This window comes from Castanea sativa, chromosome 5 (assembly GCF_040712315.1).
Source record: "Castanea sativa cultivar Marrone di Chiusa Pesio chromosome 5, ASM4071231v1".
Lineage (NCBI taxonomy): Eukaryota > Viridiplantae > Streptophyta > Magnoliopsida > Fagales > Fagaceae > Castanea > Castanea sativa.
In genome coordinates this window covers 80845169-80871597 of record NC_134017.1, presented here as the reverse complement: position 1 = coordinate 80871597, position 26429 = coordinate 80845169, and the positions used below count along the sequence as shown (strand labels likewise).

Sequence of the window (26429 nt, the reverse complement as noted above, 5' to 3'; positions counted from 1 at the left end):
CTATCCAAAAATTTAAGTTATTAGGAAGTGATGAGTTTAATCATTTAACTATAATTATAACACTTCCCCTCACTCGTGCGCTTAAACTTCCCCTTAATCAGTTGGGGCCTAACAAGTGGGAATTTAACATTTAAATGGGAGGTAGAGCGAAGATAATGATCGAACTCAGGATCTCCTGCTCTAATACTATGTTAAAAACAAGAATAAAATAATATAGAGAAGCAGAAGCAAGAGAGATAGAAGAACACAAGGATTATGTGGATTGGCCAATGGCCTACACCCACATCATAAAACCCTAGTGGCTACATCTTTATTGTATATTCAAGTCATCTATTACAGTGAACCCTAACAGGGTATATATATAGAGATTTCATGCTAGGGTTAGCCCAACATTGGCTTACAACATAACTGCCCTCTTGGGCCATTACATCAATATAAACTCAATACTTTAACACTTCCCCTCAAGCTAGAGCATATAGTCATATAGATCCAGCTTGTAACACACAACTGGCAAAATTGCTTGAAGAGGATGAAAACATAGTGAACTGGCCAAAATTGAAGCTAAACCGTCCAAAAAAAAAGATGAACCAGTTGAAGTTCTTTAATATCAAACAAAACCAAACAAAGGTTTTATAGGGGTTAGGTTATCCTTATCATGGGTAAGGGACAGCTAAAACCTATACCCAAACAACAAAAAATCACCACATAGGCAAACAAGGGATTCCCCTATCTACTCTGACCAACAACCAACTTTGGCAGCTGCAACACAAGACAACCTGCTGAGAGCAATAACAACAACCAATAGCAACAACAATTACCAACAAAAACCATCAAGTATCAACAACCACAGCCACACCAACAGCTAACAAGAACAACCAACAAACTTAGATATGAAGGTTGCACAAGCAAACAACCACTGGCAACCTGATACCATTTTAAATTACCGATTGTCCTAAAAGCATAAGCTAATGAGATATGATAAATTTAATCAGCTAGGGCTATAAATGAACTAAGCTATTTATGAACATTTTGAGCTTAACTCAAGAAAAAAATTGTTTATGTTCGTTTGTGCTATTTGTGTGTATGAAAGAGGTGGACTAAATGAGGGAGGGAGTCTTGTGCTATTTGTGTGTATGGAAGCTAGGTTTTTTTTTTTATAAAAAATTTAAAACTATAATCACATATCGTGAGATCTCATGAGACACGAGATGACCTTTTTTAAAGAATCGGGAAATAACTTCAAATTTTCTTTTAAGTTTTTTTTTTCCTCAAATTTTCTTTGAGACAAAATGGGGTGGATAAATTATGTTGGAAACTCTCTCCTTGGGGGGTTTTTGAAGTTCGTTCTTATTATGGGGCATTACAACCCACTAATCTACTTTCTTTTCCATAGAAGCCATTGTGGAAACCAAAAGTTCCTACAAAGGTTAGTTTCTTCCTTTGGGCTGTGGTGTTGGGAAAGATATATATATATATTTTTTGATAAGTAATACTCCCTCCGTCCTAGTTAGTTTGTCCTCTATTTCATTTTGGGATGTCTCAAAATATTGTCCTGTTTATAAAAATAAAAGTCATTAATTTACTAATGTTCCTATTATACCTCTACTTTATTTTCAAAACTATTTGAAAAAAGAACTAACAAATATTTATAAAACCAATCTAATTGAGACACCTTTTTAGTTGTCTCATTAAGAGTAACTCTTTAAAAAAAAAAAGAGCTGATAAATTTATTTAAGGTTAGTTTTGTAAATTTATATATTTTTATAAGGCAAACAAAACAATAAATGATGTTCTCTTAAAAAGTTTGACTTTTCAAATAAGACAAACAAATTGGGACGGAGGGAGTAAGTTTTATTGATATAAAAAAGGGACACCCTAGTACACAAGGAGTGTACAAGGGTCAACAAATCAAGTACAAAAATTACAAGAATCAAGAAAATCAAAGAAAGAAGAGAGTGAATCCAATAAAGTTCTAAAGAAAAATAACTTGAGTTTTGGTATGGATCTCTCATTATCTTCAAAACACCTACTATTTCTTCCCCCCCCCCCCCCCAAAGACACTACATTAAACAATGGGGGACAATTAACCATATATGACCATTTCGATGATGACCAAGTGCTGGGAATGATATTGACTATTGATAATCTGAGGAGGAGGCAAGTGGTGGTGGTGGGTGTTGTATGTGTAAGAGGAATGGGGAGAGTGATGATCACTTAATTCTACACTACCCTGTAGCTTGAAAGTTGTGGAATATGGTATGTTCACTTTTTGGTGTTCATTGGGTTATGCCAAGTGGTGTTGTGGAGCTTCTTGCTAGTTGGACATGCAGCTTTAAAAGACATAGATCCATGGTAATTTGTAGTATGATCTCTCATTGTCTCATGCGGGGGTATTTGGAGGGAAAGGAATGCGCGTACATTTCGGGGGAATGAAAGAACAACTCATGATTTGAACCTTTCCTTCCTTCAAACTCTATTTGAATGGGCAAATGCATCCATTGTTTCTACTTACAGTTTCTTCCATGAATTTCTTGATTTTTGTACTTTCATTGTTATTTAGTTATAGAAATTCTGCTGGTATCATAGCACACTGCCTGTGTGCTTTTTGTACTATGTACTTTCTCATTTTATTTTACCGAAGTTTTTTACTTATAAAAAAACTGTTTATAAAATGATATGGTGAAACCATCTAACCTTGTTTTATCTTCATCCATATCATTTAGGGCCCTCCATTATCTTGTCTTTAGAGAATTCCCTTTCCAGCCATCTGCAACTTGTTTCACTAAGAAAACAAGTCTAGATTCTATACAGTGGTCTCCAATCTTTAAACTCAGAATTGCGGTTTTTACAGAAACAAACAATTAGGTCCTTTGCTTCTTGTTCCTCCATAAGATGTACCCCATCCACTTCAAGCTTGCTGTATTATTATAGCATTTGTGGGAATTGGCCAATCTATAAAAAAACCTCCTTTTTCTGTCTCCATCTTTCAACCAGAGTGCTCTAGATTTTTGGCACCAATTAATTTCCTCAAGATTGGCTCAATTAATTCTAGCTTTAATGCTATAGAGAAAGGGATGTGAAATCATAAAGTTGCTTTTGTTCAGGTGCATGCATCAACTGATCGTCCAATCTGCCCTGTGGCGCATGCTCTATGGTTCCAATATCATGAAAGAGGATGCAATTTATCATCAATGTCATCCTCAACATTATCCTTTGGTATGTCCTAGGGTTCACAATTGCCCTCTAGAATCTCCATATGGGCCTCCCTCTAGTTTCTGTCATTGAAGTGCTTGTATAGCTTGTGACAAATCTTCAATCATATGCTTCATTTCAGTCATTTCTGTTTGTTAGCCTTGATTTCCTCAGATCTGAATTTTGTGGCTTAGAACTAGGATAACCACTCTTAATTCATCTCTAACAGATTGTTGCAAGTGAGTTATAGAATGAGATGTCCTTTTCATGTTAGTCTGATTGACCTCACTTGAATAGAGAGATTGTTGAACTCCAAAGTGTGTCCCTTGGACTATTAGGGAGAGGTGAAATCACAAAGGTGTAGTAGCTAACAGGCTAGACAAAATGGACTAATAGGCCTTTTTTTCCCTAAGGCTTAGATGCTAATGTATCATGTTCTTTCCCTGAAAGTCATTTTCTTATCAATCAAGGAAAGGAAGAAGAACATAGTAGTTAATCTTTCTGGTATGTTCTCACATTGGATTGCATGCCCTTATACCTCAAGAGCCATTGTATAAAGTTCTTGGACATGTTGGGTTAGTGTTCTGAGAAATTCTTGAAGTCATTTAATCAGAGAAATCTTTTACTTAGAAAATTAGAAGATTCTTGCAAAATTAAGTTCATATTTGACTTATGCCTTTGAATATTCATATCTTTGTTGTTTTTGATTGTTTTGGGTTTATGGACCAGACTTCTCTTTGTTTGCTAATAGTCTGGTGAAGAATGCTTATCCGCCTGGGTTGGGAGGATTTCAGTAAAAATTGTCAGTTTGTGGTTGGGTTGGGGAATAGGGTGAGGTTTTGGCAGGATGGGTGGTATGGGGATCAACCTTTTCAATTGGCTTTTCCAAGGCTGTATGGCATTGCCATTGATAAGGAGGCTTTTGTTGAAGCTTCTTTGCATAGGCAGGGGGCAGAGGATAGAAGATTTTGGAATGTTCGGTTTAGTAGATTTTTTAATGATTGGGAGATGGATGAAGGGCTGCGGTTTCTTCGTATATTGGGTGCTATATCCCCTCCTATGGATGTTGGAGACCGGATGAGATGGAAATTGAAGCCTAATGGGGCTTTTGACATCCGGTCGTACTATAACAAATTAAGAAATTCTCCTTCAACTATCTTTCCTTGGAAAGCTATTTGGAGAGTAAAGGCCCCTAGGTGAGTTTCTTTTTTTGTTTGGTGTGTAGCTTGGAATAAGATCCTAACGGGAGACAATCTGAGATTGAGGAGATTGGATTTTGTGGATTGGTGCATTATGTGCTGTCATTGTGGAGAGACGGTAGATCACCTACTTCTTCATTGTGAGGTGGCCTATCGGCTATGGAGCTTTGTTTTTAGAACTTTTGGCTTGGCTTGGGTTATGCCTAGTTCGATTCCAGACTTGCTTTTTGGATGGTGGAATTGGCTGGGGAAGCATTCGTCTCAGATCTGGCATTTAGTCCCGTTGTGCATCCTATGGTGTATTTGGAAGGAGCGGAATCGGAGGACTTTTGAGGATTTAGATAGCTTTAGTGATCAGTTGCTTGCTTCTTTTAGTAGAACTCTTTTTGATTGGTCTCGGGCGTGGGGACTCACGTCTAGTGATTCCCTCCCTTCTTTTCTTTGCTCCCTTTTCCTATTGTAATTTCTTTGTTGTTTGGTTTTCTCTCTTGTTTCTCTTTGTTTTCTTCTTCTTGTAATTTCTGGGTTGCTCTGTGTTTTTCAGGCATAGAGTAACCTTTCGTATATATATCATTCTTACTTATAAAAAAAAAATATTTTTAATGGAGGTGTCCAGTGTTCAAATCCCCTTCCCCCACTTAAGATGTTAAAAAAAAAAAAAAAGTTTTGGAGGAATGAAATGTTGCTTAGTACTCAACCTTTTTGGCTGGCAGATTTGGTTCAGGGTTGTATCCCTTATGGACAGTGGGGTGTCTTTGTTGAGTTAAAGGAGTATCTGCAACTATTTCAGTTGGAATTTTTTAGCCATCCAGTTGTTGGTTGCTGGGTGGATGTTTTCTTTCTTTTCTTTTCCGTTCTTTCCTTGTTACTTTTATTGATATGCATTATCCATGTTTCTGCATGTGTACAAGAGTACGCATGTACTTTGAAAATTTACATATATGATGGCTGGGACTCAAAGCTCATGCGGCTAGCAAAAACTATTTGAAAACTAATGGCTTAAATTCTGAATTATTTTGTTATTGATATGTGTAAATTCAAGGTATGCTGCTCCAATATTGGTCAATGTTGAGTACAACACTCAAGGAAATAATCCCCAAAAAACCAGATTTGAGAAGGTATTTCTAGAATCGACTGTGGTTATATTTGGTGACTTGAGTTTGGATATTATATAAGGTTTGTTCTTGCAGAATGATGTTAATATTGGAAGAATGCCGATCATGTTAAGGAGTTGCTGCTGCGTATTATATGGAAAAGATGAAGCTGAACTTGCAAGACTTGGTTTGTGTGCACAGAATTCAATTAATTAGCTCTTTCCTGTCCCTGCTTTTGTGGTCTTACTTCTATGTTCTGTTGTTACATATATATAATTATTTTTTGGACGTGGATTACAGGTGAGTGCCCCCTTGATCCTGGAGGATATTTTGTTATCAAAGGGACAGAGAAGGTATTATTCTCTCATATTATAATGTATTCTATTATTGGGTAGAATGTTAAGAAATATTTTTATGAAAGAAAGTTGAAAAGTGGTTATTTTAACTGTACATGATTCTGTTCTCAGCCTTTTTTTTTCATAGCAGTTTCTGATATTTGTATATTATGACTCCTCTGATCATCCCCAGGTGATGTTGATACAAGAGCAACTATCTAAGAATAGGATTATTATTGATAGTGACAAGAAGGGAAAGTGAGTATTTCTTTTTGCTTTTTGTATTACTTAGCCTTTTCCAATTATCTTTGTGTTCCTCTTTTTTCATTATTTTAGTTGTCATATGAGTTTTTTCTGCAATTCAAGTGATCTCTGGTGGGAGTCGTTTTAATGATAAATTTTATTCTTACTTTGGGTAGAAACTACAATGGCGCCAAATATATGGTGTCAAGCATCATAGCTGTAGAATTTTTTTGGTGGTCAAGCTCCACCTATCTCTACTAAGGAAGTTTAGTTGTATTTTATAATATAAATATATATTAGTGTGTGTGTGTATGTGTATGTATATCACTTCTTTATTTTAACCTCTCAAAGTTTTTTTTTTTTAAAAGTAAAATTTCATTAAAAAAGCAGAAAGGGCAGACCCATGTACACCGGAAGTGTACAACAGATCTACCAAAATTAAACGCTAAAAATATCGGTCAAGGAAATCAGGGAAAGCAGCACACAAACACAACCCGAAACATTTATCCACTCAAACAACGTCTTGTGGATTAAAAGCTTCGGGTTATGAACTGATCTTCCCCAGCCCTCAAAGCCCGAGCATTCCTCTCCCTCCATAGACCCCACATAGGGTGATGAGGGATCATGCTCCAGGTTTCAACATTAGAACTCCTGCTAAACTTGCCGTTCCTTGCTGAAAGCTTCACAACATCTTGTGGCATAACCCAATAAACCCTTAACAGTGAAAATTCTATGTCCAAAGCTCTCTTGCCATTGTGCAATGGAGAAGTGGATGATCAATAGTTTCCCTATTCCTCTTACACATGCAGCACTAATCTATCACAGCTAATCTCTGCTTTCAAAGGTTATCTGTAATTAAAATTTTCCCAAACACTGCAGTCCGTAGTACAAAGCTAGCCTTTGTCAGAACTTTAGGCTTCCAAAGACTCTTTCAAGTATATGACTGATGAGATGTTGAGTGTGACACTCTATAATAGGATTTGACTTCGAAGACATTCTGTGAAGATAGAGTTCACAAAGTGTATCTGTTACTCGTCTTTTCTCCAAAAAGTAAGTTAAATCCATAAAAGTCGCGATCGACTGTAGTTCCCAGCCTTGGATGAGGCAAACAAAACTGATATCCCAATGGTAACTATCCCCTATGCACAAAATTTTCTTTCAAATCAGATTGGAGGAAATAGGTGACGGGCCAAATGAAAATCTGTGTATTTTATTTAGACAACTTGTTAGGCTATCTATATAAATTACATGACCATAGTTAGTAATATATGGAATGTAATATATATAGTATGGAATACGTGTGCATTCCATTAGGTTTAAGATTTCAAAAAATATTTTTAAATGTTGGCATAAAAAACAAAAATGAAAAAAAAAAGTCAATAGATGTACCTACAGGTATATTACAGATTTAAATGAAACATTTCCCATAAAATAAGTCTTGAATAGACGAAGTTGCGAAGTAGATGTCTGCATCAGTGAGGGTAATATTAATTGAGGATAAAATGATGTAGAATCTTTCGAGATGGTTAGGACATGATGCCTATGAATGTTCTAGTACAAAAGAGTGACTATATTGATATGGAACGGACAAAGAGAAATAAGGGCAGACAAAATAATGCTTAAAAGTTATAAGGCATGATTATTAGAGAATAAGGAAGTAACTGGAGACATGTCCCAGCATGATCAAGTGATATAAAAGGTTCCATGGTGCCAACCATGGTTAGTTGGGCTTGTGGCTAGCTACATTAGCCAAGTATTTTTACTCAAATCATATTACTGGTATATTTTCACTACAATATGGATGCAGTTAATCACGCAGAGTGTTTCTTAATTTTTTTTGGGGGGGGGGGATTTAATTTTCAATAGTTTTGTTACTGGTGGTCTTTTATGTTATTATACTAGTCCATTATGACTTCCTGACTAATGTTTGTAACTCATTTGTAGTCTTCCTAATTTTAGTTTTGGTACTATGTAATCACTTAATATGTATTTACGGCTGCTTCCATTGGGTGGTTTCAGCATCAACGCATCTGTGACAAGCAGCACTGAGGATCGGAAAAGCAAAACAGTTATCTTGATGGAAAAGGGGAAGATGTATTTGCACCTAAATATGTTTTCGGAAAAGGTCTTTGCATAGCCACCATTTATTTGTCCCTTTTTGTCCATCTCTGATCCAAGTTTATTTGCTTCTCTCTTTTTCGTAGTTATTGTATAATTATATTGTTGATAATTTTAAATTATTAAACATTTGCTACAGATTCCTATTATGGTAGTCATGAAGGCAATGGGAATGGAGAGTGATCAAGAAGTTGTACAGATGGTTGGAAGAGATCCTCGTTATAGTGCTGTACTTTTGCCATCCATTGAGGTAGCAATATGGTCAAGGATTTGAAGTCTACATTGAATCTCTTTGTTGGAAATGTCAAATATTGTTTATGCAATCTAACTAAAATTTATAAGTCAAAGCAGAATTTAGCCACAAATTTTCTAGCTTGTGATGTCACTAAGTATCCCAATTTGTCACAGCCACACCATGTTTACAAGAGCAGTCTCCCAACCTTTATTACTTTCCCGCAAAGTAGAAACTAGATTAGCTCCCTTTTCAAAACTCACAGCAGGGATCACTTGGCTAAATTTGCCTTCCACAAGAAAACCAAGAGAATACATTGATTCCATGCACAACACACACTCATTTTTCTGCTTTGCTGTTGAAACCCTGAGCTGCCTTAGGGAATTATATGTGTTACTGCCAAATAATTGTCAACAAGCAGTTAACAAGTAATTTCCCCCTTAGACATGCCCACTTGCATGGGATTGCCTCAGGTTACAAACAACTGCTGCTTTCTTGGCCCACCCATGATAATTGCTCTAACTTGCTGTTGCCATTTGTTGCCTAAATGTGCACATTTATAAAAAAAATTCACTTCCCATAGGGAATGTAATTGGCAGCCCCCTTAAAGATGTATAGGAGGTTAGGGAAAGCAGGTTCTAGTGCTCAAGCATTAATTTGGGATGTTTTGGATGATGAAGAGCTCTCTTGGTACCTTGCTTAGTTTATCTAAAGCTGAATTGAATCTTATTTATTTGTAATCTCCAGATTTCTGGAATGGGCCATCCTTGGCTGTAGCAAAACCCTATTAGTTGTCCTTTTCCTATTTGGTTAAGAAGTCCTTAAAGTACTTTTTTCCTTGTAATTAGTAAACCTTGTCTTTCTACAAATAGGTAGGAGTCCTTGGTATGATTTCTTAGGATAGCCTAGTGTTTTATATTTCCATATTTAATGTTCTATTCATTGTTTTAATACCAAACAGCCATCAACACATTCAAAATCCCATTTTTTTCATTACATAAACCCTTAAACATCAACAATTATTCAAGAACCTTTCAAGATCTCATCAAGAAATTTAATATAGTGTTGAATTCCTAAAGATCCTACATCAAACTATCTGAAGTTGGCAATGGGAGCTGCTTTCATGATCCATTCTACTGAAATGAAGGTTTTTCTGTTTGTTTGTTTTTTTGGATTTTTGTTTTGTTTTTTTTTGTTTTTGTTTTTTTTTATAAATTTTTAAATAAGTAAAGTTTCATTAAAAAAAGCTAGAAGGGTGCTACCCATGTACACAAGAAGAGTACAATGGTACATCAGTTTAAATGCTAAAAGTACATTGATCTATTAAATTAGACAAAGCAGTTAAAGAAAACAACCCAACAACATTTATCCACTCAAACAGGGTCCTGAGGAATACAAAAATTCAGCTGATGAAAAGATTTTTCACAACCCTCAAAAGTCTGAGCATTCCTCTCTTGCCAAAGACCCCGCTAGAGGCAATGGGAAATCATACTCCAAATCTTATCATTACAAATGCCCAAAAGTTGGATAGGATGGCCTTTACGTAAGGATTATATTGCCCTGAATTTTTATGAAATACAGGATGCTCATTAAATATAAATAATAAAATAAGAAACTAATTTTCACTTCTACACCTGGTGAACTTGTATTTCTGACTAGCTAAAAGCTTTACAACACCTTTTGGCATAATCCAATGCACCCAAACAATGAAAAAATCTTGAAATAAAGCTTTCCAGCCACTATGCAATGGGATGTAGATGATCAATAGTTTCCCCATCCCTCTTGCACATGCAGCACCAATCTAGAACAACAATTCTCCACTTCCGATGGTTATTTGTAGTGAAACGTATCTGCAAAGCTGTTTTTTTTTTTTTGTGGGAATTTTTAGGTATTGTTGTAGGTATTGTTCATACATACTGTTCACAGCCCTTAAAAAGTCATGGTGTTTCCTTGATTTTCCTTCCTTTCAACTCCAACTCAAGTCTTTTCTACCATACCCTTCAAAATCTTGAATCCCTAAAATTTTCAAACATTTTAGATCATAAATAGGCTCTGTAACATTCCAAGCAGTACAACCTTTACCGTTCCTAGAGAATTCCAGCAAGTTGTTTTCTTAGTTTTTAACTTCTTTTGTCCATCAAAGTCGTTGAATCTTTTGAAGGCATAATTCAATCTTGAAACCTAACCTTTCTCCTGTGATCTCAGATTCTAGATTTATAGATTCTTGTAACTCTAATCCCACCATAACCACATGTAGATAAAAAAGTTGTATCAAGTGCACAAACCTCCCCCTTTGACCAGGTCTGGGAGATGTGATTGGTAGGCAACCTTACCCCAAATCTTTATTATGTCATTCTATTTACCCTTTTTATTCTTCTAGCAACTTGTGGATGTGCTTGCACCCATGTATACACAGAGATGCACATGTTTGTATACCGGCGTGATGTCACTCATGGATGTTAGCCCAGTATATCCAGAAAGTATACAAGATTATTTATTTATTTATTATTATTATTGTTATTGTTATTGTTATTGTTATTATTATTATTATTATTTCATCTGTGTGGTAGATAATAAAATTGAAGTTAGTGCTTTGTTATGAGTAATTATAAAATTCTTTGTTGGTTGATTATTGCCTGATGTATCTTTTGAGTGTTGGCATTGTAATTTATATTTCTGACTTTGTTATTTATATTTTGGGCCTGCAAACCCCTTCTTTGATTCTTTAAATATGTTCCCTTTTAGTCTTACCTTTTTAGTATGTTGCTCAACTTTCAGGAATGTGCAAACAAGGGTATATTCACGAAACAGCAGGCTTTGGAGTATCTTGATCCAAAGGTGTGATGCTGCTTGATATTTTAATGCAATTTATTTCATTAATGTGTCATTTCACTCCTTGGTGTTAATAACTTGAAGTGTACTTCTGTGGTTGAAACATACAGTGGACTGTTATAGCATTATTTGGATCCAACACTACTCCTATATCATTATTGGTGATGCAGTTGTTGGGGTCATTACTCCTGTTGTTTGATTCCTGTTCTTCTTGGCTGAAAAAAAAATAGTTTCTCACTCTTTTCATTTTGAATTTGTAGATATTAATTTGACATTAAAGATATCTTGCTTTGTGGCAATGTAGACTTCCTAATGGCTGAAATATTTTTGTTTTTGTTTTTGTTTTTTTTTTTTTTTGGGTTGGATTATGGTTAGGTTTGTTGGATCTTCAGGTCTAGCAATGAATCTTCAGAATCTGATACTTATAAAAAATAGGGGGAATTTTGAGAATCTGATATGCAGCTTATTTTATGAATTGTGAGAAAGAGACCACGCATAGTGGACAAAGTTAAATGCTCACCATGGTGACATTTTTCTTATTGTTGAGCTTCGCATGTGTGGCTTGAAATGGAACTCTCTTCCCTATCTTCTCTATAATATATGGTTATAATTTTTTTGGTTTGAGCTGTTTTGACCCAAAAGAATCTACCGCATGGATGGGCATGTCATCTATGCAGTCAAGTGAAATTTGTAAAGTTTCTTGATTTCTTTTGATTGGTTTCTAAGTAACACGGCCACTTCTGCAATGGATCCATTCTTTCTTTTACCTTTTTAACAATTTAAACAAAATTAGGCCATGTTTAACACTCTTTACACTTGCCATAATGATTGAAAAATTTCCAAATTTGGACATTCTAGAGATGTGTTGGACCCATTGTGACCTATTGCAACATAAGCTTGTAACTATGTTTATTTGACACATTATAAATATCTATACATACACACACAGAGTATAAGTATATTTTGTTGGTAAAGTTACAGACAATTGGTGGGTTTTGAATCTATGACCTTACTCTCAACCTTGCTCTCGCAAGAAAAAAAGGGGGGGAGGGGGTGAGGAATATGTGTGTGTGATATTATGTAAAAATGAGCATATTAATTGGTTTTTTTAGGGTTACACTTACATTGAAGAGAATTTTTTAAAAATTGAATGGCTATTTCTCGTCCCAAAATTATTTTTTTTGGGATAAATAAATCCATTTGAATTTGCTTTGTAGTGCTAAGTTGTCAACTTAGCATTAGTATCTTTAGAATTTGTCTTGGTATCTATGGAACTAGTATCCTGAAAATAGATTGATTTTTGATGTGTTCTTTGATTTTAAGTGGTACAGGTTGTCATGTGTTTCCTAACCTCCATATGGTATTGCTGTTGCAGGCAAAGAGGACTTATGCCAGTGCATCAGAAAAGGTCTTCTTTATCTTATATATATGTGTGTGTATGTGTGTGGATAATGTATTTGCTTTGATCTGCATTTCAATATAATATTTGCACATACAATCACAAACATATATGCATGTATGTAAGATTTCTTTTCAATTGCAAACAATTTATCTTTGTTAAAATTTTAACTCCAACTACTCTTGATTTTTTTTATAGGGAGCTTTACCCGTCCTTCGAGATATGTTTCTTGCAAATGTACCAGTAAGTTTTGTTTCAACCTTTTGAGCTTGGAAATTTATGATGGTTCTCCATTGTTCTTTTATTTTTTATTGTTTTTTTCTAGGTGCGCCAGGGTAGCTTCCGTGCGAAATGCATATATGTTGCTGTAATGTTACGACGTGTGATAGATGCATTTCTGAATAAGGATACAATGGATGACAAGGTAATTAGTTTAATTCCAAAACTAACCAAACTTTCCTAGTTTTTAAGATGATAAGCGTGTTTATTAGACAATTTCTCTTTTTATGGTGTATGTATGAATCTTTATTTGAAGTGTTTAATAGATTTCAATAGCCTATTAAAAATGGTTTAAATTAATTTATTATAGTGTTTTTATAGAATTCATAACATGGTTTAAATTATTTACGTGTAATCTAACATACACATTTTAATGTGTTTGAGGTCCAAAATATGTAATTAGTGAATTCATGTTAAATATTATTGACATCTCCTTGTTAAAATTGATTTGTCGATTTTTTTTTGGTTTGTCTTTTAGCTGTGGTTGCATATTCTAAACACATTAATTCTAATTCCCTTTTGTCTATTTGTTAGTGGAGTAGGTTTCAATAAACTGAATTTTTTTTAGAGAAAATTTGTGTGAGCAGTTGGATTTTTTTTTGGTTTCTTCTTTCATTTTTGGCTTCAGCAGTTTAGATTGATTTCTCATTCTCAAATGGTAGAGTAGTGGAATTTTAGTTAGACTCAGTTTTCTTAGAGCAAAAATTGTGTCATCACTCATCGCTGAGTTTTTCTTGGAGTTGTGATAATATTTTTGTATATTTTTTTTTATGCAGTGGCTGGAATTTATATGTTTTGTAAAGTAATTTTTAAAGAAATCTTTTAGTAGCTGGACAATATTTTCTACAAAATTGGCTATGCCCGTAACAAATTTATACAATAATAGTTATGTCACTAATACAATAATTTCTATAAAATAGGCAAAAGCCACAAACCAAACACGATAATAATATAATTATTATAAATACTATCTCTCCGAGTCTCCCACCATGTCCACCCAAACTATCACTGCATTTTCTCAACCAATGTATATTCATTTTTGGGATTCTGCTAGAATTCTTACTCTTCAAAGTAATTATAATTATTATCCTTAATATTAAAACTCTATACTTTACTACCAATCAAAGTAGCAAACATGGGGTAACGTGAGAATTATAGAGTAAATGGCAAAAAAGCAAAAGCAACACAGAGCAACACAATTAAACAAAAAAGCAATGTAGAGTAACCCTATTCAAACCAAACGGCTCGCAGAGCAAGAGTAGTAGCAAAATAAAAAACAAAACCCAACACACTGTATCATCTACCTACGCGCAGATGATCCTAGCAAAAACCCACTAAGCGAAAAGAATGTAGCATCTCCCCAACGAAACCGTCTTAGTCCCTGAAACTTGATCTGTCTCAATCACCGATTTGTCAGCTTCCCGAGAAGAGTGTATACGACCAATACTCAGACAATGGATACGCCAACCTAAACCTTGTATGGCCTGAGAGGCAGTCTCTTGGGAATGGAAAACAGGCGGTGGTTTGGGGACATTGAAGATGCAGAGGAAGGGTTTGAGTGAAGATTTATGGGGTTTTGAAGGGTTTATTTGAGATTTGGGCAATGAGGAGGAAGTAGAGTCCATTTGTGTTATTTGGTGGTGAATATAAAGGTTTAATATGGGTTTTAAGTGAGAGTGAGGGATTATATCGGTGTGGTGTTTGAAGCAGTGAATGGGCACGACCGGTTTTGATTGAATTTATTGAACTTTGACTGACTGGGATACAGCGGATGGCACTAACATTTTCTTTTGGCTGTGCTGTTTCAGGTTTTGTTTTTTGACATGTTCCTGTTTTTAAAGTGGTTTTTTTTCCCTACATGGCAGAACAGGAGACATTTTAGGATTTAACTCTCTCACCTTTTGCTTTTATATATAGTATATTAAATTTTATGTGTGTGTGTGGTCATGTGGTGGTTGGGGGGGGGGGGGGGAGGGCTTAGGTGGGTTTGAGATTCAAAATCTTGCCATGCAAAGAAAGAAATTGTAGGTGATGCTGCAATTTTTTCCTCAGATTAGGCCACTGACTTTGATGCTATAATCATCTCCCACCCCTCTTCTTTATGTTTATCAGTTTTACATGGGTGACATTGGCTGATTGGTGCTTTTCACACCCATGGTTATTGCTTGTTCTTGATAGAATGTATGCAAGCTTGAAATGCACGTATATCTATGAGTAGTATGTAGGTGTGTGTCCTAAACAGATTATTTTCCTTCATTTTATAGGATTATGTGGGAAACAAGCGGTTGGAGTTATCTGGCCAGTTAATTTCTCTACTCTTTGAGGTACCACTTTAAGCTTTGTACTCCTAGCTGGAATTTTGATACACAACCTTCATCATCTTGTGTTCAATTTCTTATTTGTTCTTATCTCCATTGGTCTTATATCCTAGGATTTGTTCAAGACGATGATTGATAATGTTAAGAAGAAGATGGATGAAATCATGGGAAAGCCTAGCAGGTCTAGCCGATTTGACCCCGTGCCAGTAAGTCGTGGGAATTATTTTATTGACATCAAGGTTTTTTGGATAAGTAGTTTTGAAATTGTTAGAACTATGGTTAAATGATTAAATTCACTATTTCCTAACAACTTAAGCTTTTGGGACATCGGTAATTTATCATGGTATTAAAGCCACTTCATAGTGGCCTTCAATTGCTTTCACTCTCTTTACAATTTTTTCTGTTATCCTGTGGCCTCTAGAAAACAGAGAGAGAGACTTTTGATATCCAGGTTGTTACATCTTTTATTTTGTTAGCCTATTTTAGTTCTAAACCATAGGTGTCATCTGCATTAATTGTGCTTTTCTGCCGATGCTTACAACATACCAGGTTGCATTTCTGTTGGGAAATCTCAAGCATGTAATTTTTAATACTTCTAAAGTACCAGGTTGCGGTACTGATTATTACATAAAAAAAAGCATTTGACATTTATATAACCAAACAGCAGTTCCTGATTTCAACTTAATTTTTGTTAAAATGCTAGCATCTTAATTTTTTGTTAATGAGGTATTTGCTTATACAAAAAATATCATTTCTAATTGAGAAATGTCATGCTGTGGTTTTTTTGTTTTGTTGTGTTTGTGTGAGTATAGTATCTTTGTGGAGACAGTATTACAAATGGCCTGGAGAGGACGCTTTCTACAGGTAACTTCAATGTCAAACGGTTCAGGATGGATAGAAAAGGCATGACACAGGTTCGTTATATTACAATATCTACATTTCTGTTATTGTTCTTTGATGCCTTCTCTTTCTTACCATGTTGCTTAAATTGTTATTTAATTTTCCAGTAGGTATTCTGATGTAATTCAAAGTAGTAAGAATAAGTACAAAATTAGAGGCAGGGATCTAAGGCTGATGCTCTAATTTGATTTTTTCTTGCTTCTCTTCCACCCTCAACTAGGGACATTAGGGTTTGAATTGAAGAAAATTGAGGATGAGGGAGTGTTTAAAATTGAACCAGAAGTAGAAAATAGAAACAAGATTTATAATTGCTAGTAGCTTGTTTGGATGGATGAGAGTAGAGAGAGGGAGAGTAAGTAAAATTACCTTGTTTGGTTATTTTTTAAGGGAGGAGGGGGAGGGATTTGGAGGGGTTCTAACTACATCTAACCTCTCATTTTTAATTCTCCCAAATTGGAGATATTTGGAGGGAGAGTAGAGAACAAAAATACTTGACCAAATGACTTCCAAATTTACTCTTACCATATTATTAAAATTACAAACTATGAAAATGCTAATTATTCCCCTCTTCCCCCTTTACTTAATTTTAAAAACATCCAAACTGATGGGAATCAAGTTCAATTGATTGAGAACTTGAACTAGAATTGCATTAAAATTAAGAATTAAAGCTGGAATTACAGAGAAACTGGAGAAACAAGTTTCTGTCCAGGTCTGAAACTAAATTAAATGCACATAAAAAATACTGATGGTACTCTTACATAACAAGCCGATATAATCTCAGCTCAAAATGCTTTTGTGAGAGATAGACAGATCCTTGACCCTGTTCTTATTGCTAATGAATGTCTTGACAGTAGATTGAAGTCTGGGGTGTTGGGGCTGATTTGTAAATTGGATGTTGAGAAAGCTTTTGACCATGTAAATTGGAGTTTTCTTTTGCAAATGTTAAAAAGAAGTGGTTCTCAGCCAAGTGGAGACAATGGATTTCCTTTTGCTTATCTACAGTCCGCTCCTCTATCTTGATTAATGGCTCTCCTTGTGGGTTTTTTTGGTAGCTCTAGAGGTTTGAGACAAGGTGATCCGTTCTCTCCTTTGTTGTTTGTGTTGGTGATGGAAGCTCTGGGAAGGATGTTGGATAAAGCAGTTCTTGAAGGTCGCTTGTCAGGATTTAGTGTGGGTAACTTGGAGGGAAGATCCTTGGCTGTGTCTCATCTCCTTTTTGCGGATGACACTCTTATCTTTTGTGATGCTAACCTAGACCAAATTTTGATTCTCCGTATGATTCTTATTCGGTTTGAGGCGGTGTCAGGTCTAAAGATTAATTTGGGTAAGTCTGAATTGGTTCCAGTTGGAGTAGTGCATAATTTTGACTTATTGCTTAATGTCCTTGGCTGCAAGCAGGGCTCTCTACCAATGAAATACTTAGGTCTTCCTTTGGGTGCTAATTTCAAGGATAAGTCTATTTGGAATCCGATCCTGGAAAAAATGGAAAGGAAATTGGCGGGTTGGAAATGCTTGTATTTATCAAATGGAGGTAGAGTCACTCTAATCAAAAGCATCCTTTCTAATTTACCCACTTACTTTCTATCTCTATTTCCTATTCCTGCTAGTGTGGCTAACCGAATTGAGAAGCTTCAGCGAAATTTCTTATTGGGGGTCTTGGTGATGATCCTAAAATTCATTTGGTTAAATGGGCTACTGTATGTGCTCCTATTTCTTCAGGTGGATTAGGGAGTAGGAAGATAAGTTTTTTCAATATAGCTCTACTTGGGAAGTGGTTATGGAGATTTGGGATTGAGAAGGATGCCCTTTGGAGACAAGTGATAGAGCTGAAATATGGTCGTGTGTAGGGGGGTTGGTGTACCAGATCTGTTAATAGTCCTCACGGTATTGGTTTATGGAAGAGTATCAGTCAGGGTTGGCCTTCTTTCTCTCACCATATTCGATATAATATTGGTGATGGGTCTAGTGTGAAGTTTTGGCAAGACCGTTGGTGTGGGGAGACTCCTCTTGCAGTTAGCTACCCTGACATATTCAGATTTTGCAGGAATAAAGAGGCTAGTGTGGCTGAGCTTATGAAATCCCCCAATGGAGTCATTTTTTGGGATGTGAGCTTCTTTAGGGGTGTGCATGTTCGAGAATTAGAGGCTTTGTCAAGCTTCATGGTAACCATATATGGTTCTTCAATAAGGGATTTGGTGAGGATAGGATGTGTTGGATTCCTAGCAAAGATAAGGGGTTCTTAGTGAAAGATTATTATAGAATTTTAGCTGGTCCTATTATCTTCGGTTTTCCTTGGAGAAGTATTTGGAAGCAGAAGATTCTCTCTAGAGTAGCTTTCTTTGTATGGACTGCTGTCTTAGGGAAATGCTTGATGATTGATAATTTACGAAAAAGGAAGGTGTGAATTTTAGATTGGTGTTACATGTGCAAGAGTAATGGTGAATCGGTTGACCATCTCTTCTTTCACTGTCCCGTTACTATGGATCTATGGTCTATGGTTTTGGGCTTATTTGGTGTTTCTTGGGTTAGCCACATTCTATTTTGGGGCTATTAGGGTGTTGGAAAGGCAGCTTTGGTTGTCATCGAAATGGTTATATATGGTCCATTGTTCCCCATGCCTTAATGTGGTGTCTTTGGAGGGAGAGAAATAGTCGTTGTTTTGAAGATTTTGAGAGATCTATTCCGTACCTCAAGCTTCTCTTATTTAGAACTTTGTTAGATTGGTTGTTTGCTTTACAAAACCAATCATTTCCTTCTTTTATTGATTTCTTAGATTCTTACAATTTTTGTATTTGATTTGTTGTTCCCTTGTTCACTCCCTGTGTACTAGGGTGCTTCATTCCTTTTTGGTTTCAATATATCTTATTACTTATAAAAAAAAAAACTATTAGGAAATAAAGTAGCTAATAGCTACATAAGTCAAAGCTATAATTAAAGAGGATACATGGCAGATATGTGAGTCAAAATAAAGGGGCTACTGGCTGCCCTAAGAGGTCAGAAAGGGTGGCTGGCTGTTTGACTTGTAGAGGGTGGTTTGTTGTCAGTCCTAATGGTAGAGGGGGGGTTGGTTGGCTGGCCTAAGGATAGAGGGTGGCTGCATCATACTCCCCTCCATAAAGGAAACTTGCCCTCAAGTTTCAGTTGGAAAATAAGGCTTCAAATGCTTCACATTGAAGGCATTAGATATGTTTAAGTGAGGGGGTAGTTGGCATTGTCATTGATATTAGTCAATACTTTGCATGGACCTACTTTCCTTGCTCCCAACTTGGAATAGGAGCCATGAGGACACCTTTCTTTAGTCAAAATCACCCATACAAGGTCCCCTTCCTTGAAAATTAGTCTCCTTCGGTGGATATTAGCAGCAGCCTTGTAGTTTGCATTGGAATGTTCAATTCTCTCCTTGACTTGTGCATGGACAGATTGTATAAAATCTGTCATTTCTATTGCTCTTGCATTCTCCTTCTTAGAAAGTGGCAAAGGTGCCAAATCTAAGACACTCAAAGGTTTATTCCCATACACAACTTCAAAAGGAGATATGTTAATAGTACGATTAAGAGAATAGTTGTAAGCAAATTCAACCAAGGGAAGGATACTTTCCCAATTCCTGGGATTTTCTCCAATCAAGCATCTCAAGAGATTTCCAAGACTCCGGTTGACAACTTCAGTTTGACCATCCTTCTGAGGGTGGAAAGAAGTGCTAAAGCTCAATTCAGTTCCTATCTTGCGCCATAGAGTTAGCCAAAAATGAGCAAGACATTTAGCATCCTTGTCGGAAACAATAGATAGGGATACACCATGAAGTTTGTAGACTTCTTTGATAAATAAAGCAGCCATATTGGAAGCATCCGAAGTCTTCTTGCATGGGATGAAGTGAGCCATCTTGGAGAAGCAATCCACTACCACCATGATTGAATCACTCTTTCGTTGTGTAGGTGGAAGGCCAAGAACAAAATCCATACTAATATATTCCCATGGTTTATTAGGCTTTGGAAGGGGTAAATACAGACTTGCATTAGTGGTTGTACGCTTTCCTTTTTGACAAACTTGGCACCTTTGAACATGCCACTCAAAACCAGCGACCTTAGCTTGCATTTCCACCAAGAAATTAGTCCTCCTACTCAACCAACCAGCTACTTTGTTGAGAATTCCCGACTGATGTTTCATTGAGAAAGTGAATTGCTGCAAAAAGCTTACCCACTTAGCATGCCTCTTGTTCACATTAGATTGGCTATTGAGATATTTCAAAGCCTCATGATTGGTGTGTAGAATAAACTCCTTGTAGGCCAAATAGTAACTCCAATGCTTGATTGATGGCTTGAACAATAGCATAGAATTCCTTGTCATAGGTAGAATACCTAAGTTTTGCTTCATTCAACTTCTCATTAAAGAATGCTATGGGCTGCCCTTCTTGGCTAAGGACACCCCCAATTCCCACTCCTGATGCATCACAATTAAGCTCAAATATCTTGTCAAAATTGGGCAAGGCAAGGATAGGAGCTTCGGTTAACTTCCTCTTCAAAAGTTGGAAGCTTTCTTGAGTTTCATCAGTCCAAACAAAGGACTTTTGTTTGAGACTCATGAGAGGTGCTGCAATGGTGCTAAATTTGCTAATAAACCTTCTATAAAAGGTAGCAAGACCATGGAAACTCCTCACCTCATGCACACTAGAAGGTGTAGGCCAATCAACAATTGCCTTAACCTTGTTTTCATCCATGAACACTCTTTTAGAAGACACAACACGCCCCAAGAACACCACTTGATCCATCCCAAAGCTACACTTTTTCATGTTACCATAAAACTTTTCTCTCCTCAAAATGTCAAGCACAAGCTGTAAATCCACCAAATGATCCTCCAAACAACGGCTATACACCAAAATATCATCAAAATATACCACAACACAAACCCTCAATAGTGGTTGCAACATTTGTGTCATCACCCTCATGAAAGTGCTAGGTGCATTTGTCAAACCAAATAGCATAACAAGCCATTCAAATAATCCATGATGTGTCTTGAATGCCGTCTTCCATTCATCTCCTGGGCGAATTCTAATTTGATAATACCCACTTAGCAAATCAATCTTGGAAAACACCTTTGCACCCACCAAGCAATCTAGCAATTGGAAAACGATTGTTGATTGTGATCTTGTTGATAGCTTTACTATCCACACATATCCTCCAAGAGCCATCCTTTTTAGGAGTCAAAAGAGCGGGTACTGCACAAGGGCTAATACTAGCCCAAATGTAGCATCTATCAAGGGCTAATACTAGCCCGGATTATATGTAATAAGACAAGTGACTTTTTAATTAGGCATGTGACATCTGTAGGAAAAATTCATAACTGTTGGATTAGATTTGAATTAGAGGTTGTAATTGCATCTTAGGGATGCAACTTATTGTCTTGTTTATGAGTTTTTATAATAACAATTTTCTAGAGAATTGAATAGCATTTTAGCCAACGCTTGTGGCTTTCCTCTCCCTTAATTTTAGGGATTAGTTTGGTTGTTCTTGCTAATTCGATAGCTTGAAATGGCTCTTGGATTTCCCCTATTAAACTCTCTTTCTCTCATTCATATTTACAATTGCATATAAAATCCTCTCTTGACAGGTACTAGCTAGGTTATCATTCATAGCGGCTCTGGGGCACATGACGAGAATCTCACCACAGTTTGAGAAGTCTAGGAAAGTCAGTGGACCTCGAGCTTTGCAACCTAGCCAGGTAAGCTTGAAGTGTCTGCACTACCTTTAAAAGCTATCTTCACTAAATTATTTTTATGTGGTAGCATAATGATTATCTTGTTTTGTGCTATGATACTTTTGTCACAGTGGGGCATGCTTTGCCCATGTGATACTCCAGAAGGTGAAGCTTGTGGTCTGGTAAAAAACTTGGCCTTGATGACTCATGTTACAACTGATGAAGAGGAGGGCCCATTAATTTCTCTGGTAAGTTTAAATTTTAAATTTTTTTGTTAGGCAAGATAAATTTGAATAAAAAAACCTACTTCGTGGAAAAAACATGAAACAGCCAAGAGAATATAACAAAGACTAAAAATTATGTTAAAATTTTTATTATATTCTGAAAGTTTGGTGACTTTTTTTGAAAATTTTAGGCTAAATAATTGAAAGTGATACCTCCTCTAGAAGTCTTATATGAAACTACCATGTAATTGTTGCTTTTATCTCAAAGTAACATAAAAATCTCCTTATGCATGGAAAATTTATGTTTAATGATTTGAGCACAAAGCCTTAAAACCAAATAGATTTTTATTTGGATTTCATCTAAAAATATATGACTTGGCCTGATTTGACATCTATCAAATTTGCAATCTTGATTTACTAATAAAAAAAAGGAGAAAAAGAAGAACATATGCTACTATAGTTCAAAAACAGTATTTGATGGGGAAGCTCAAGTAAGGATTTATTTTAATTTAGTCTTATTTAATTTAGGAGTTAATTGTGATGTTAGCATTTTTATTTCCTAGAGTCAATGTTATTTTTGTCATTCAATAATTGGAATTTCCTCAAGTCATTTAAAATTAGGTTTCCTAATTCAATTAGAAGTAGGGTTTCCTATGTCAGTTAATAGGCTATATAAACATAATAATTCCCTTGTATGGAGTACATTGTTATGCTTATATAGAGAAAAAAAAAATGATGTACTTCTATGGAGACGACCTTCTTTTGATAATGATTAAAATTTCTCTTGAAATTGTCTCAATGGTCTAGAGTTGATGCACACCAACCAACCCTAGGAGCTAGCTCTCAAAGGTTTTCTCTTTCTTTTTTTGCACTTTAGCATGAGGGAAAATCCTCACTTGTGATAATCTCATTAACAGAGAATACACGTTAGTAGAGTGGTGTTGCATGTGTGGTTATAATGGGGAGACGATGGAGCATCTTCTCTGACATTGTAGTGTTGCGTTTTGAGTTATGGAGCTTTGTTTTTGGTTCCTTTGGGTTTCAACGGGTGTTGCTGGAAAAGGCTAACGATCTTTGTTGGTTTCTATTAAATTACCGATTGTTCCAAAAGTTTAAGCTATTGGAATATGGTAAATTTAGAGTTCGTTTGGATATAACTTATTGTTGAAAATTGAAAATATTGTAGTAGAATAATTTTTAAATGTGTAAATAGTATCGTGAGACCCATTTTTAATGAAAAAGTTGTTGAAAAGTGAAGTTTGTGGGTTCCATGAACAGTGCACGGATGCACTGTTCACGGGAGAATTGGTCAACAACTGCGGTTGAAAAAAAAAAAAAAAAAAGAAGCTGAAAACGCGTTAGAGCTGAAAACGTGGATGTGGACGTGGACGTATATCCAAACGGATACTTAATTATTTAACCACACAATTCTAACCTTCCCTTCATGTGCAGGCCAAAACTACCTTTAATAGGTGAGGCCTAACATGTGGGATTTTAAATGGGAGGTAGAATGGATGACACAAGAATTGTGTGGTTAAATTACTAATTGTCCTAAATGCTTAAGTTATTGGAATATGATAAATTTAATCATTTAACCATACAATTCTAACAGATCCTTTGGATATTTGGAACTTGGTCTTGTTGTGTTTGATGCATTGTGGCAGGAACGGAAATGTTGTACTTTTGATGACATGAAACTTCCTGGAACACAATTGATAGAATTGTTTGCTAATTTGTTGTTTGATTTGTCTTGGGTGTGGGGTTTTACTAATAATGACTCCATCAAGGATTTCTTTAGAATCATTGTCCTTTAATACATAAATTTTGTAATTCTTTAGACTCCTTTGTGCCCAATTTCATGTACATGAAGTAGTGTTTTTTTATTTTATATTTTATTCTAATAACTAAAATACTCATTTAGTTTTCTAAAAAGGTTGGTCTACGAGAATTTTTTCCGAGAACAATGGCTGATAGCATGAGTATTTACCTAGCAAAAAGAAAGAAAAGAAACAAAGAAAGATGATGATAAGAATAGCTCAAAGCATATTATTGTGTATTTGATTGGTTGTCATTGAGATGGCGTTATCTAGAAGGCTGTCTCTCATTGCTTGATGCGATGCATTTGGTGGGAGACAAACAATGGGTGCTTTGAATACTCTGAAAGGACAATGGCAAACTTAAAATTTTTCTTTTTTAGAACACCATTGGATTGGATGTCAATCATAGGAAATCATTCTATTTTTTTGGTTTATGATTTGATGGATGCATGTAATTTTTGTATTTGATTGGTTTGATCCCCAGATGTATACTTCCTGTATTATTGGGTGACTCCTTTGCATGATTTGCATAAGATTTCCATTACTTATCCAAAAAAAACTAAAATTAGGTTATACTGTAGACCTTGTTTTTAGGAACGTGTTGGTGTGTCTGTGTTTTTCCTGGCAGGATCTACTTCATATGCTTCTATTTGCTATACAGAATTATGACTGGAATAGTGAGCATTAGTGGGCTATTGATCAAACCAAGGTAAAAAGTGTGTATGTCACTATAATTAGTCTATTGTGAAGATCTTGTAAAATGCTATTTGGATAGAGGAATTCTTGGATTTATTCCTGTAAATCTAATGCTACGATTGAGGAAGCTTTCATTCAAAGCATCGGATATGTAGTTTGAGGTAGACTAGTATCTTGTGGAAACTTGAAATTTTCGGATACTCTTTGATGCTTCTATGTATGAGTTCTACCTTTATAATATATGGTAAATATAGACATACATATTCACTCTGCTTCAATGTTATGGTAATGGTATTCACATTTGATAAAGATCTGACACTGTTGCCTATGTTTGTGTTACTTATTCATCGTATCTTTAATTACTGGTTGTGATAGTGCTACTATTTGGGCGTTGAAGACTTGGAACTACTATCTGGAGAAGAGCTTCACACACCAAATTCCTTTCTAGTTATATTTAATGGGCTGATCCTTGGCAAGCATCGGAGGCCACAGGTACTAGAAGTATATAATTGAGGTGAATATTTAGAAAGTTTTTTAATTTCTTTTTTATGTTCTCTCTAACCTTTAATGTTTTATTTCTTTTTTAGCATTTTGCTGCTACCATGAGAAAGTTACGGAGAGCTGGCAAAATTGGCGAGTTCGTAAGTGTCTATGTCAATGAGAAGCAGGTAAATTATTCTAAAACTACCATTTTATCCCTTTTATTCTTTCTCCTGGTTTTGGCTGTGTTATTTCCCTTGAATGGGCGTGTGTGAAATAATATGAAATCTTATATATTTTCATAGGAAAATATGTAATTCATGCATTTGATTTGATGTAAAATGATACAAAAGAAAAAAAAAAATTGATGTAACGACCTGAGGAAATCACTAGTCTAGTTACTATTTGGGCTTCTCGTAATCACTTATTTACCCGAGATCCACCTAGTAAACACCTGGCGTGGGACTCAATACATACTCGCACAGCCCACACTCAAACAATCAAATCCAATCAAATCATTTGTGTATCACATCTCCCCAGCTTAAATTCCCGACGTCCTTGTCAGAGCCCATGTTATATTGTAGTGCCCCCAAGCCACATGGTGTTGCCAGATTTGTTTTGATACCATTTTGTCATGCCCCGACCCATCACTAGCATGATATTTTCTGCTTTGGTTGCATTGACCTCAATGTCTTTAAAACGCGTCATACCAATTAAGGTTCAATGCCTGTATATAAAGTGGTGAGGTCTATGCGACTAAAGCGGTTTCCTTGGGTTGTTACAAACACCATCAAAGTTGACTTTACCGGCTAGGGTGGTGGGTAGGTACCACATGGGGACATATAGCCCTTAAGGGGGGGTGGATTGTGGTGACCCAAAAGTTCAGAAGACCTCTTAAGTGAGGTGAGGTGAGGTGAGGGAGAATCAAATACTAATTGATTCCCACATCACCAAGGTAGAGGGAGTTATTGCACATTGTATGGAGGTCTTGGACTCTAATCGGTAAGACTCGTTTTAAAACCTTGAGGGATGAGGCTATGTGTCACTCCCAAAAAGAACAATTGCTTGCCAATGATGAGTGGGGGTGTGATAATTGATGTTTAAGCTTAAACACTTTGTTGAGAGAGAGAGAGAGAGAGAGAAATCTCATATCTCATTTCTGATTCCGAAGGAAAATTCTCATACAATAATGAAGTGAGTCTATGAGAACAGCATCTATTGCTTAAAAGTTAAAGGTCATGACCTGTTTCAAATATACAATTTCTATTGCCTAGCTGAGGATGCTTCCTGATATGGTGGAAAGTTTAAAAACTTCTCACCCTAATGTGCTGCCAAGTATCTGTGTATGCACAGAATCATTTCTTGTACTCCACTTGGCAA

The 26429-nt window shown here is 35.9% G+C and overlaps 1 protein-coding gene across 1 annotated transcript in view; it reads left to right on the top strand.

The window, feature by feature from the left end:
* LOC142636831 (DNA-directed RNA polymerase III subunit 2) overlaps positions 1 to 26429 on the top strand; it is a 41992-nt gene that overhangs the window by 1783 nt on the left and 13780 nt on the right. The window contains exons 5-21 of the mRNA XM_075811127.1: positions 5434 to 5509; positions 5582 to 5672; positions 5786 to 5838; positions 6014 to 6078; positions 8083 to 8188; positions 8321 to 8431; positions 11192 to 11251; positions 12621 to 12653; positions 12843 to 12887; positions 12970 to 13068; positions 15188 to 15247; positions 15355 to 15447; positions 16054 to 16155; positions 21746 to 21856; positions 21964 to 22080; positions 24945 to 25061; positions 25157 to 25237. Of these exons, the coding sequence (XP_075667242.1) occupies positions 5434 to 5509; positions 5582 to 5672; positions 5786 to 5838; positions 6014 to 6078; positions 8083 to 8188; positions 8321 to 8431; positions 11192 to 11251; positions 12621 to 12653; positions 12843 to 12887; positions 12970 to 13068; positions 15188 to 15247; positions 15355 to 15447; positions 16054 to 16155; positions 21746 to 21856; positions 21964 to 22080; positions 24945 to 25061; positions 25157 to 25237 (1420 nt within the window). The remainder of the gene's footprint in view (positions 1 to 5433; positions 5510 to 5581; positions 5673 to 5785; positions 5839 to 6013; positions 6079 to 8082; positions 8189 to 8320; positions 8432 to 11191; positions 11252 to 12620; positions 12654 to 12842; positions 12888 to 12969; positions 13069 to 15187; positions 15248 to 15354; positions 15448 to 16053; positions 16156 to 21745; positions 21857 to 21963; positions 22081 to 24944; positions 25062 to 25156; positions 25238 to 26429) is intronic.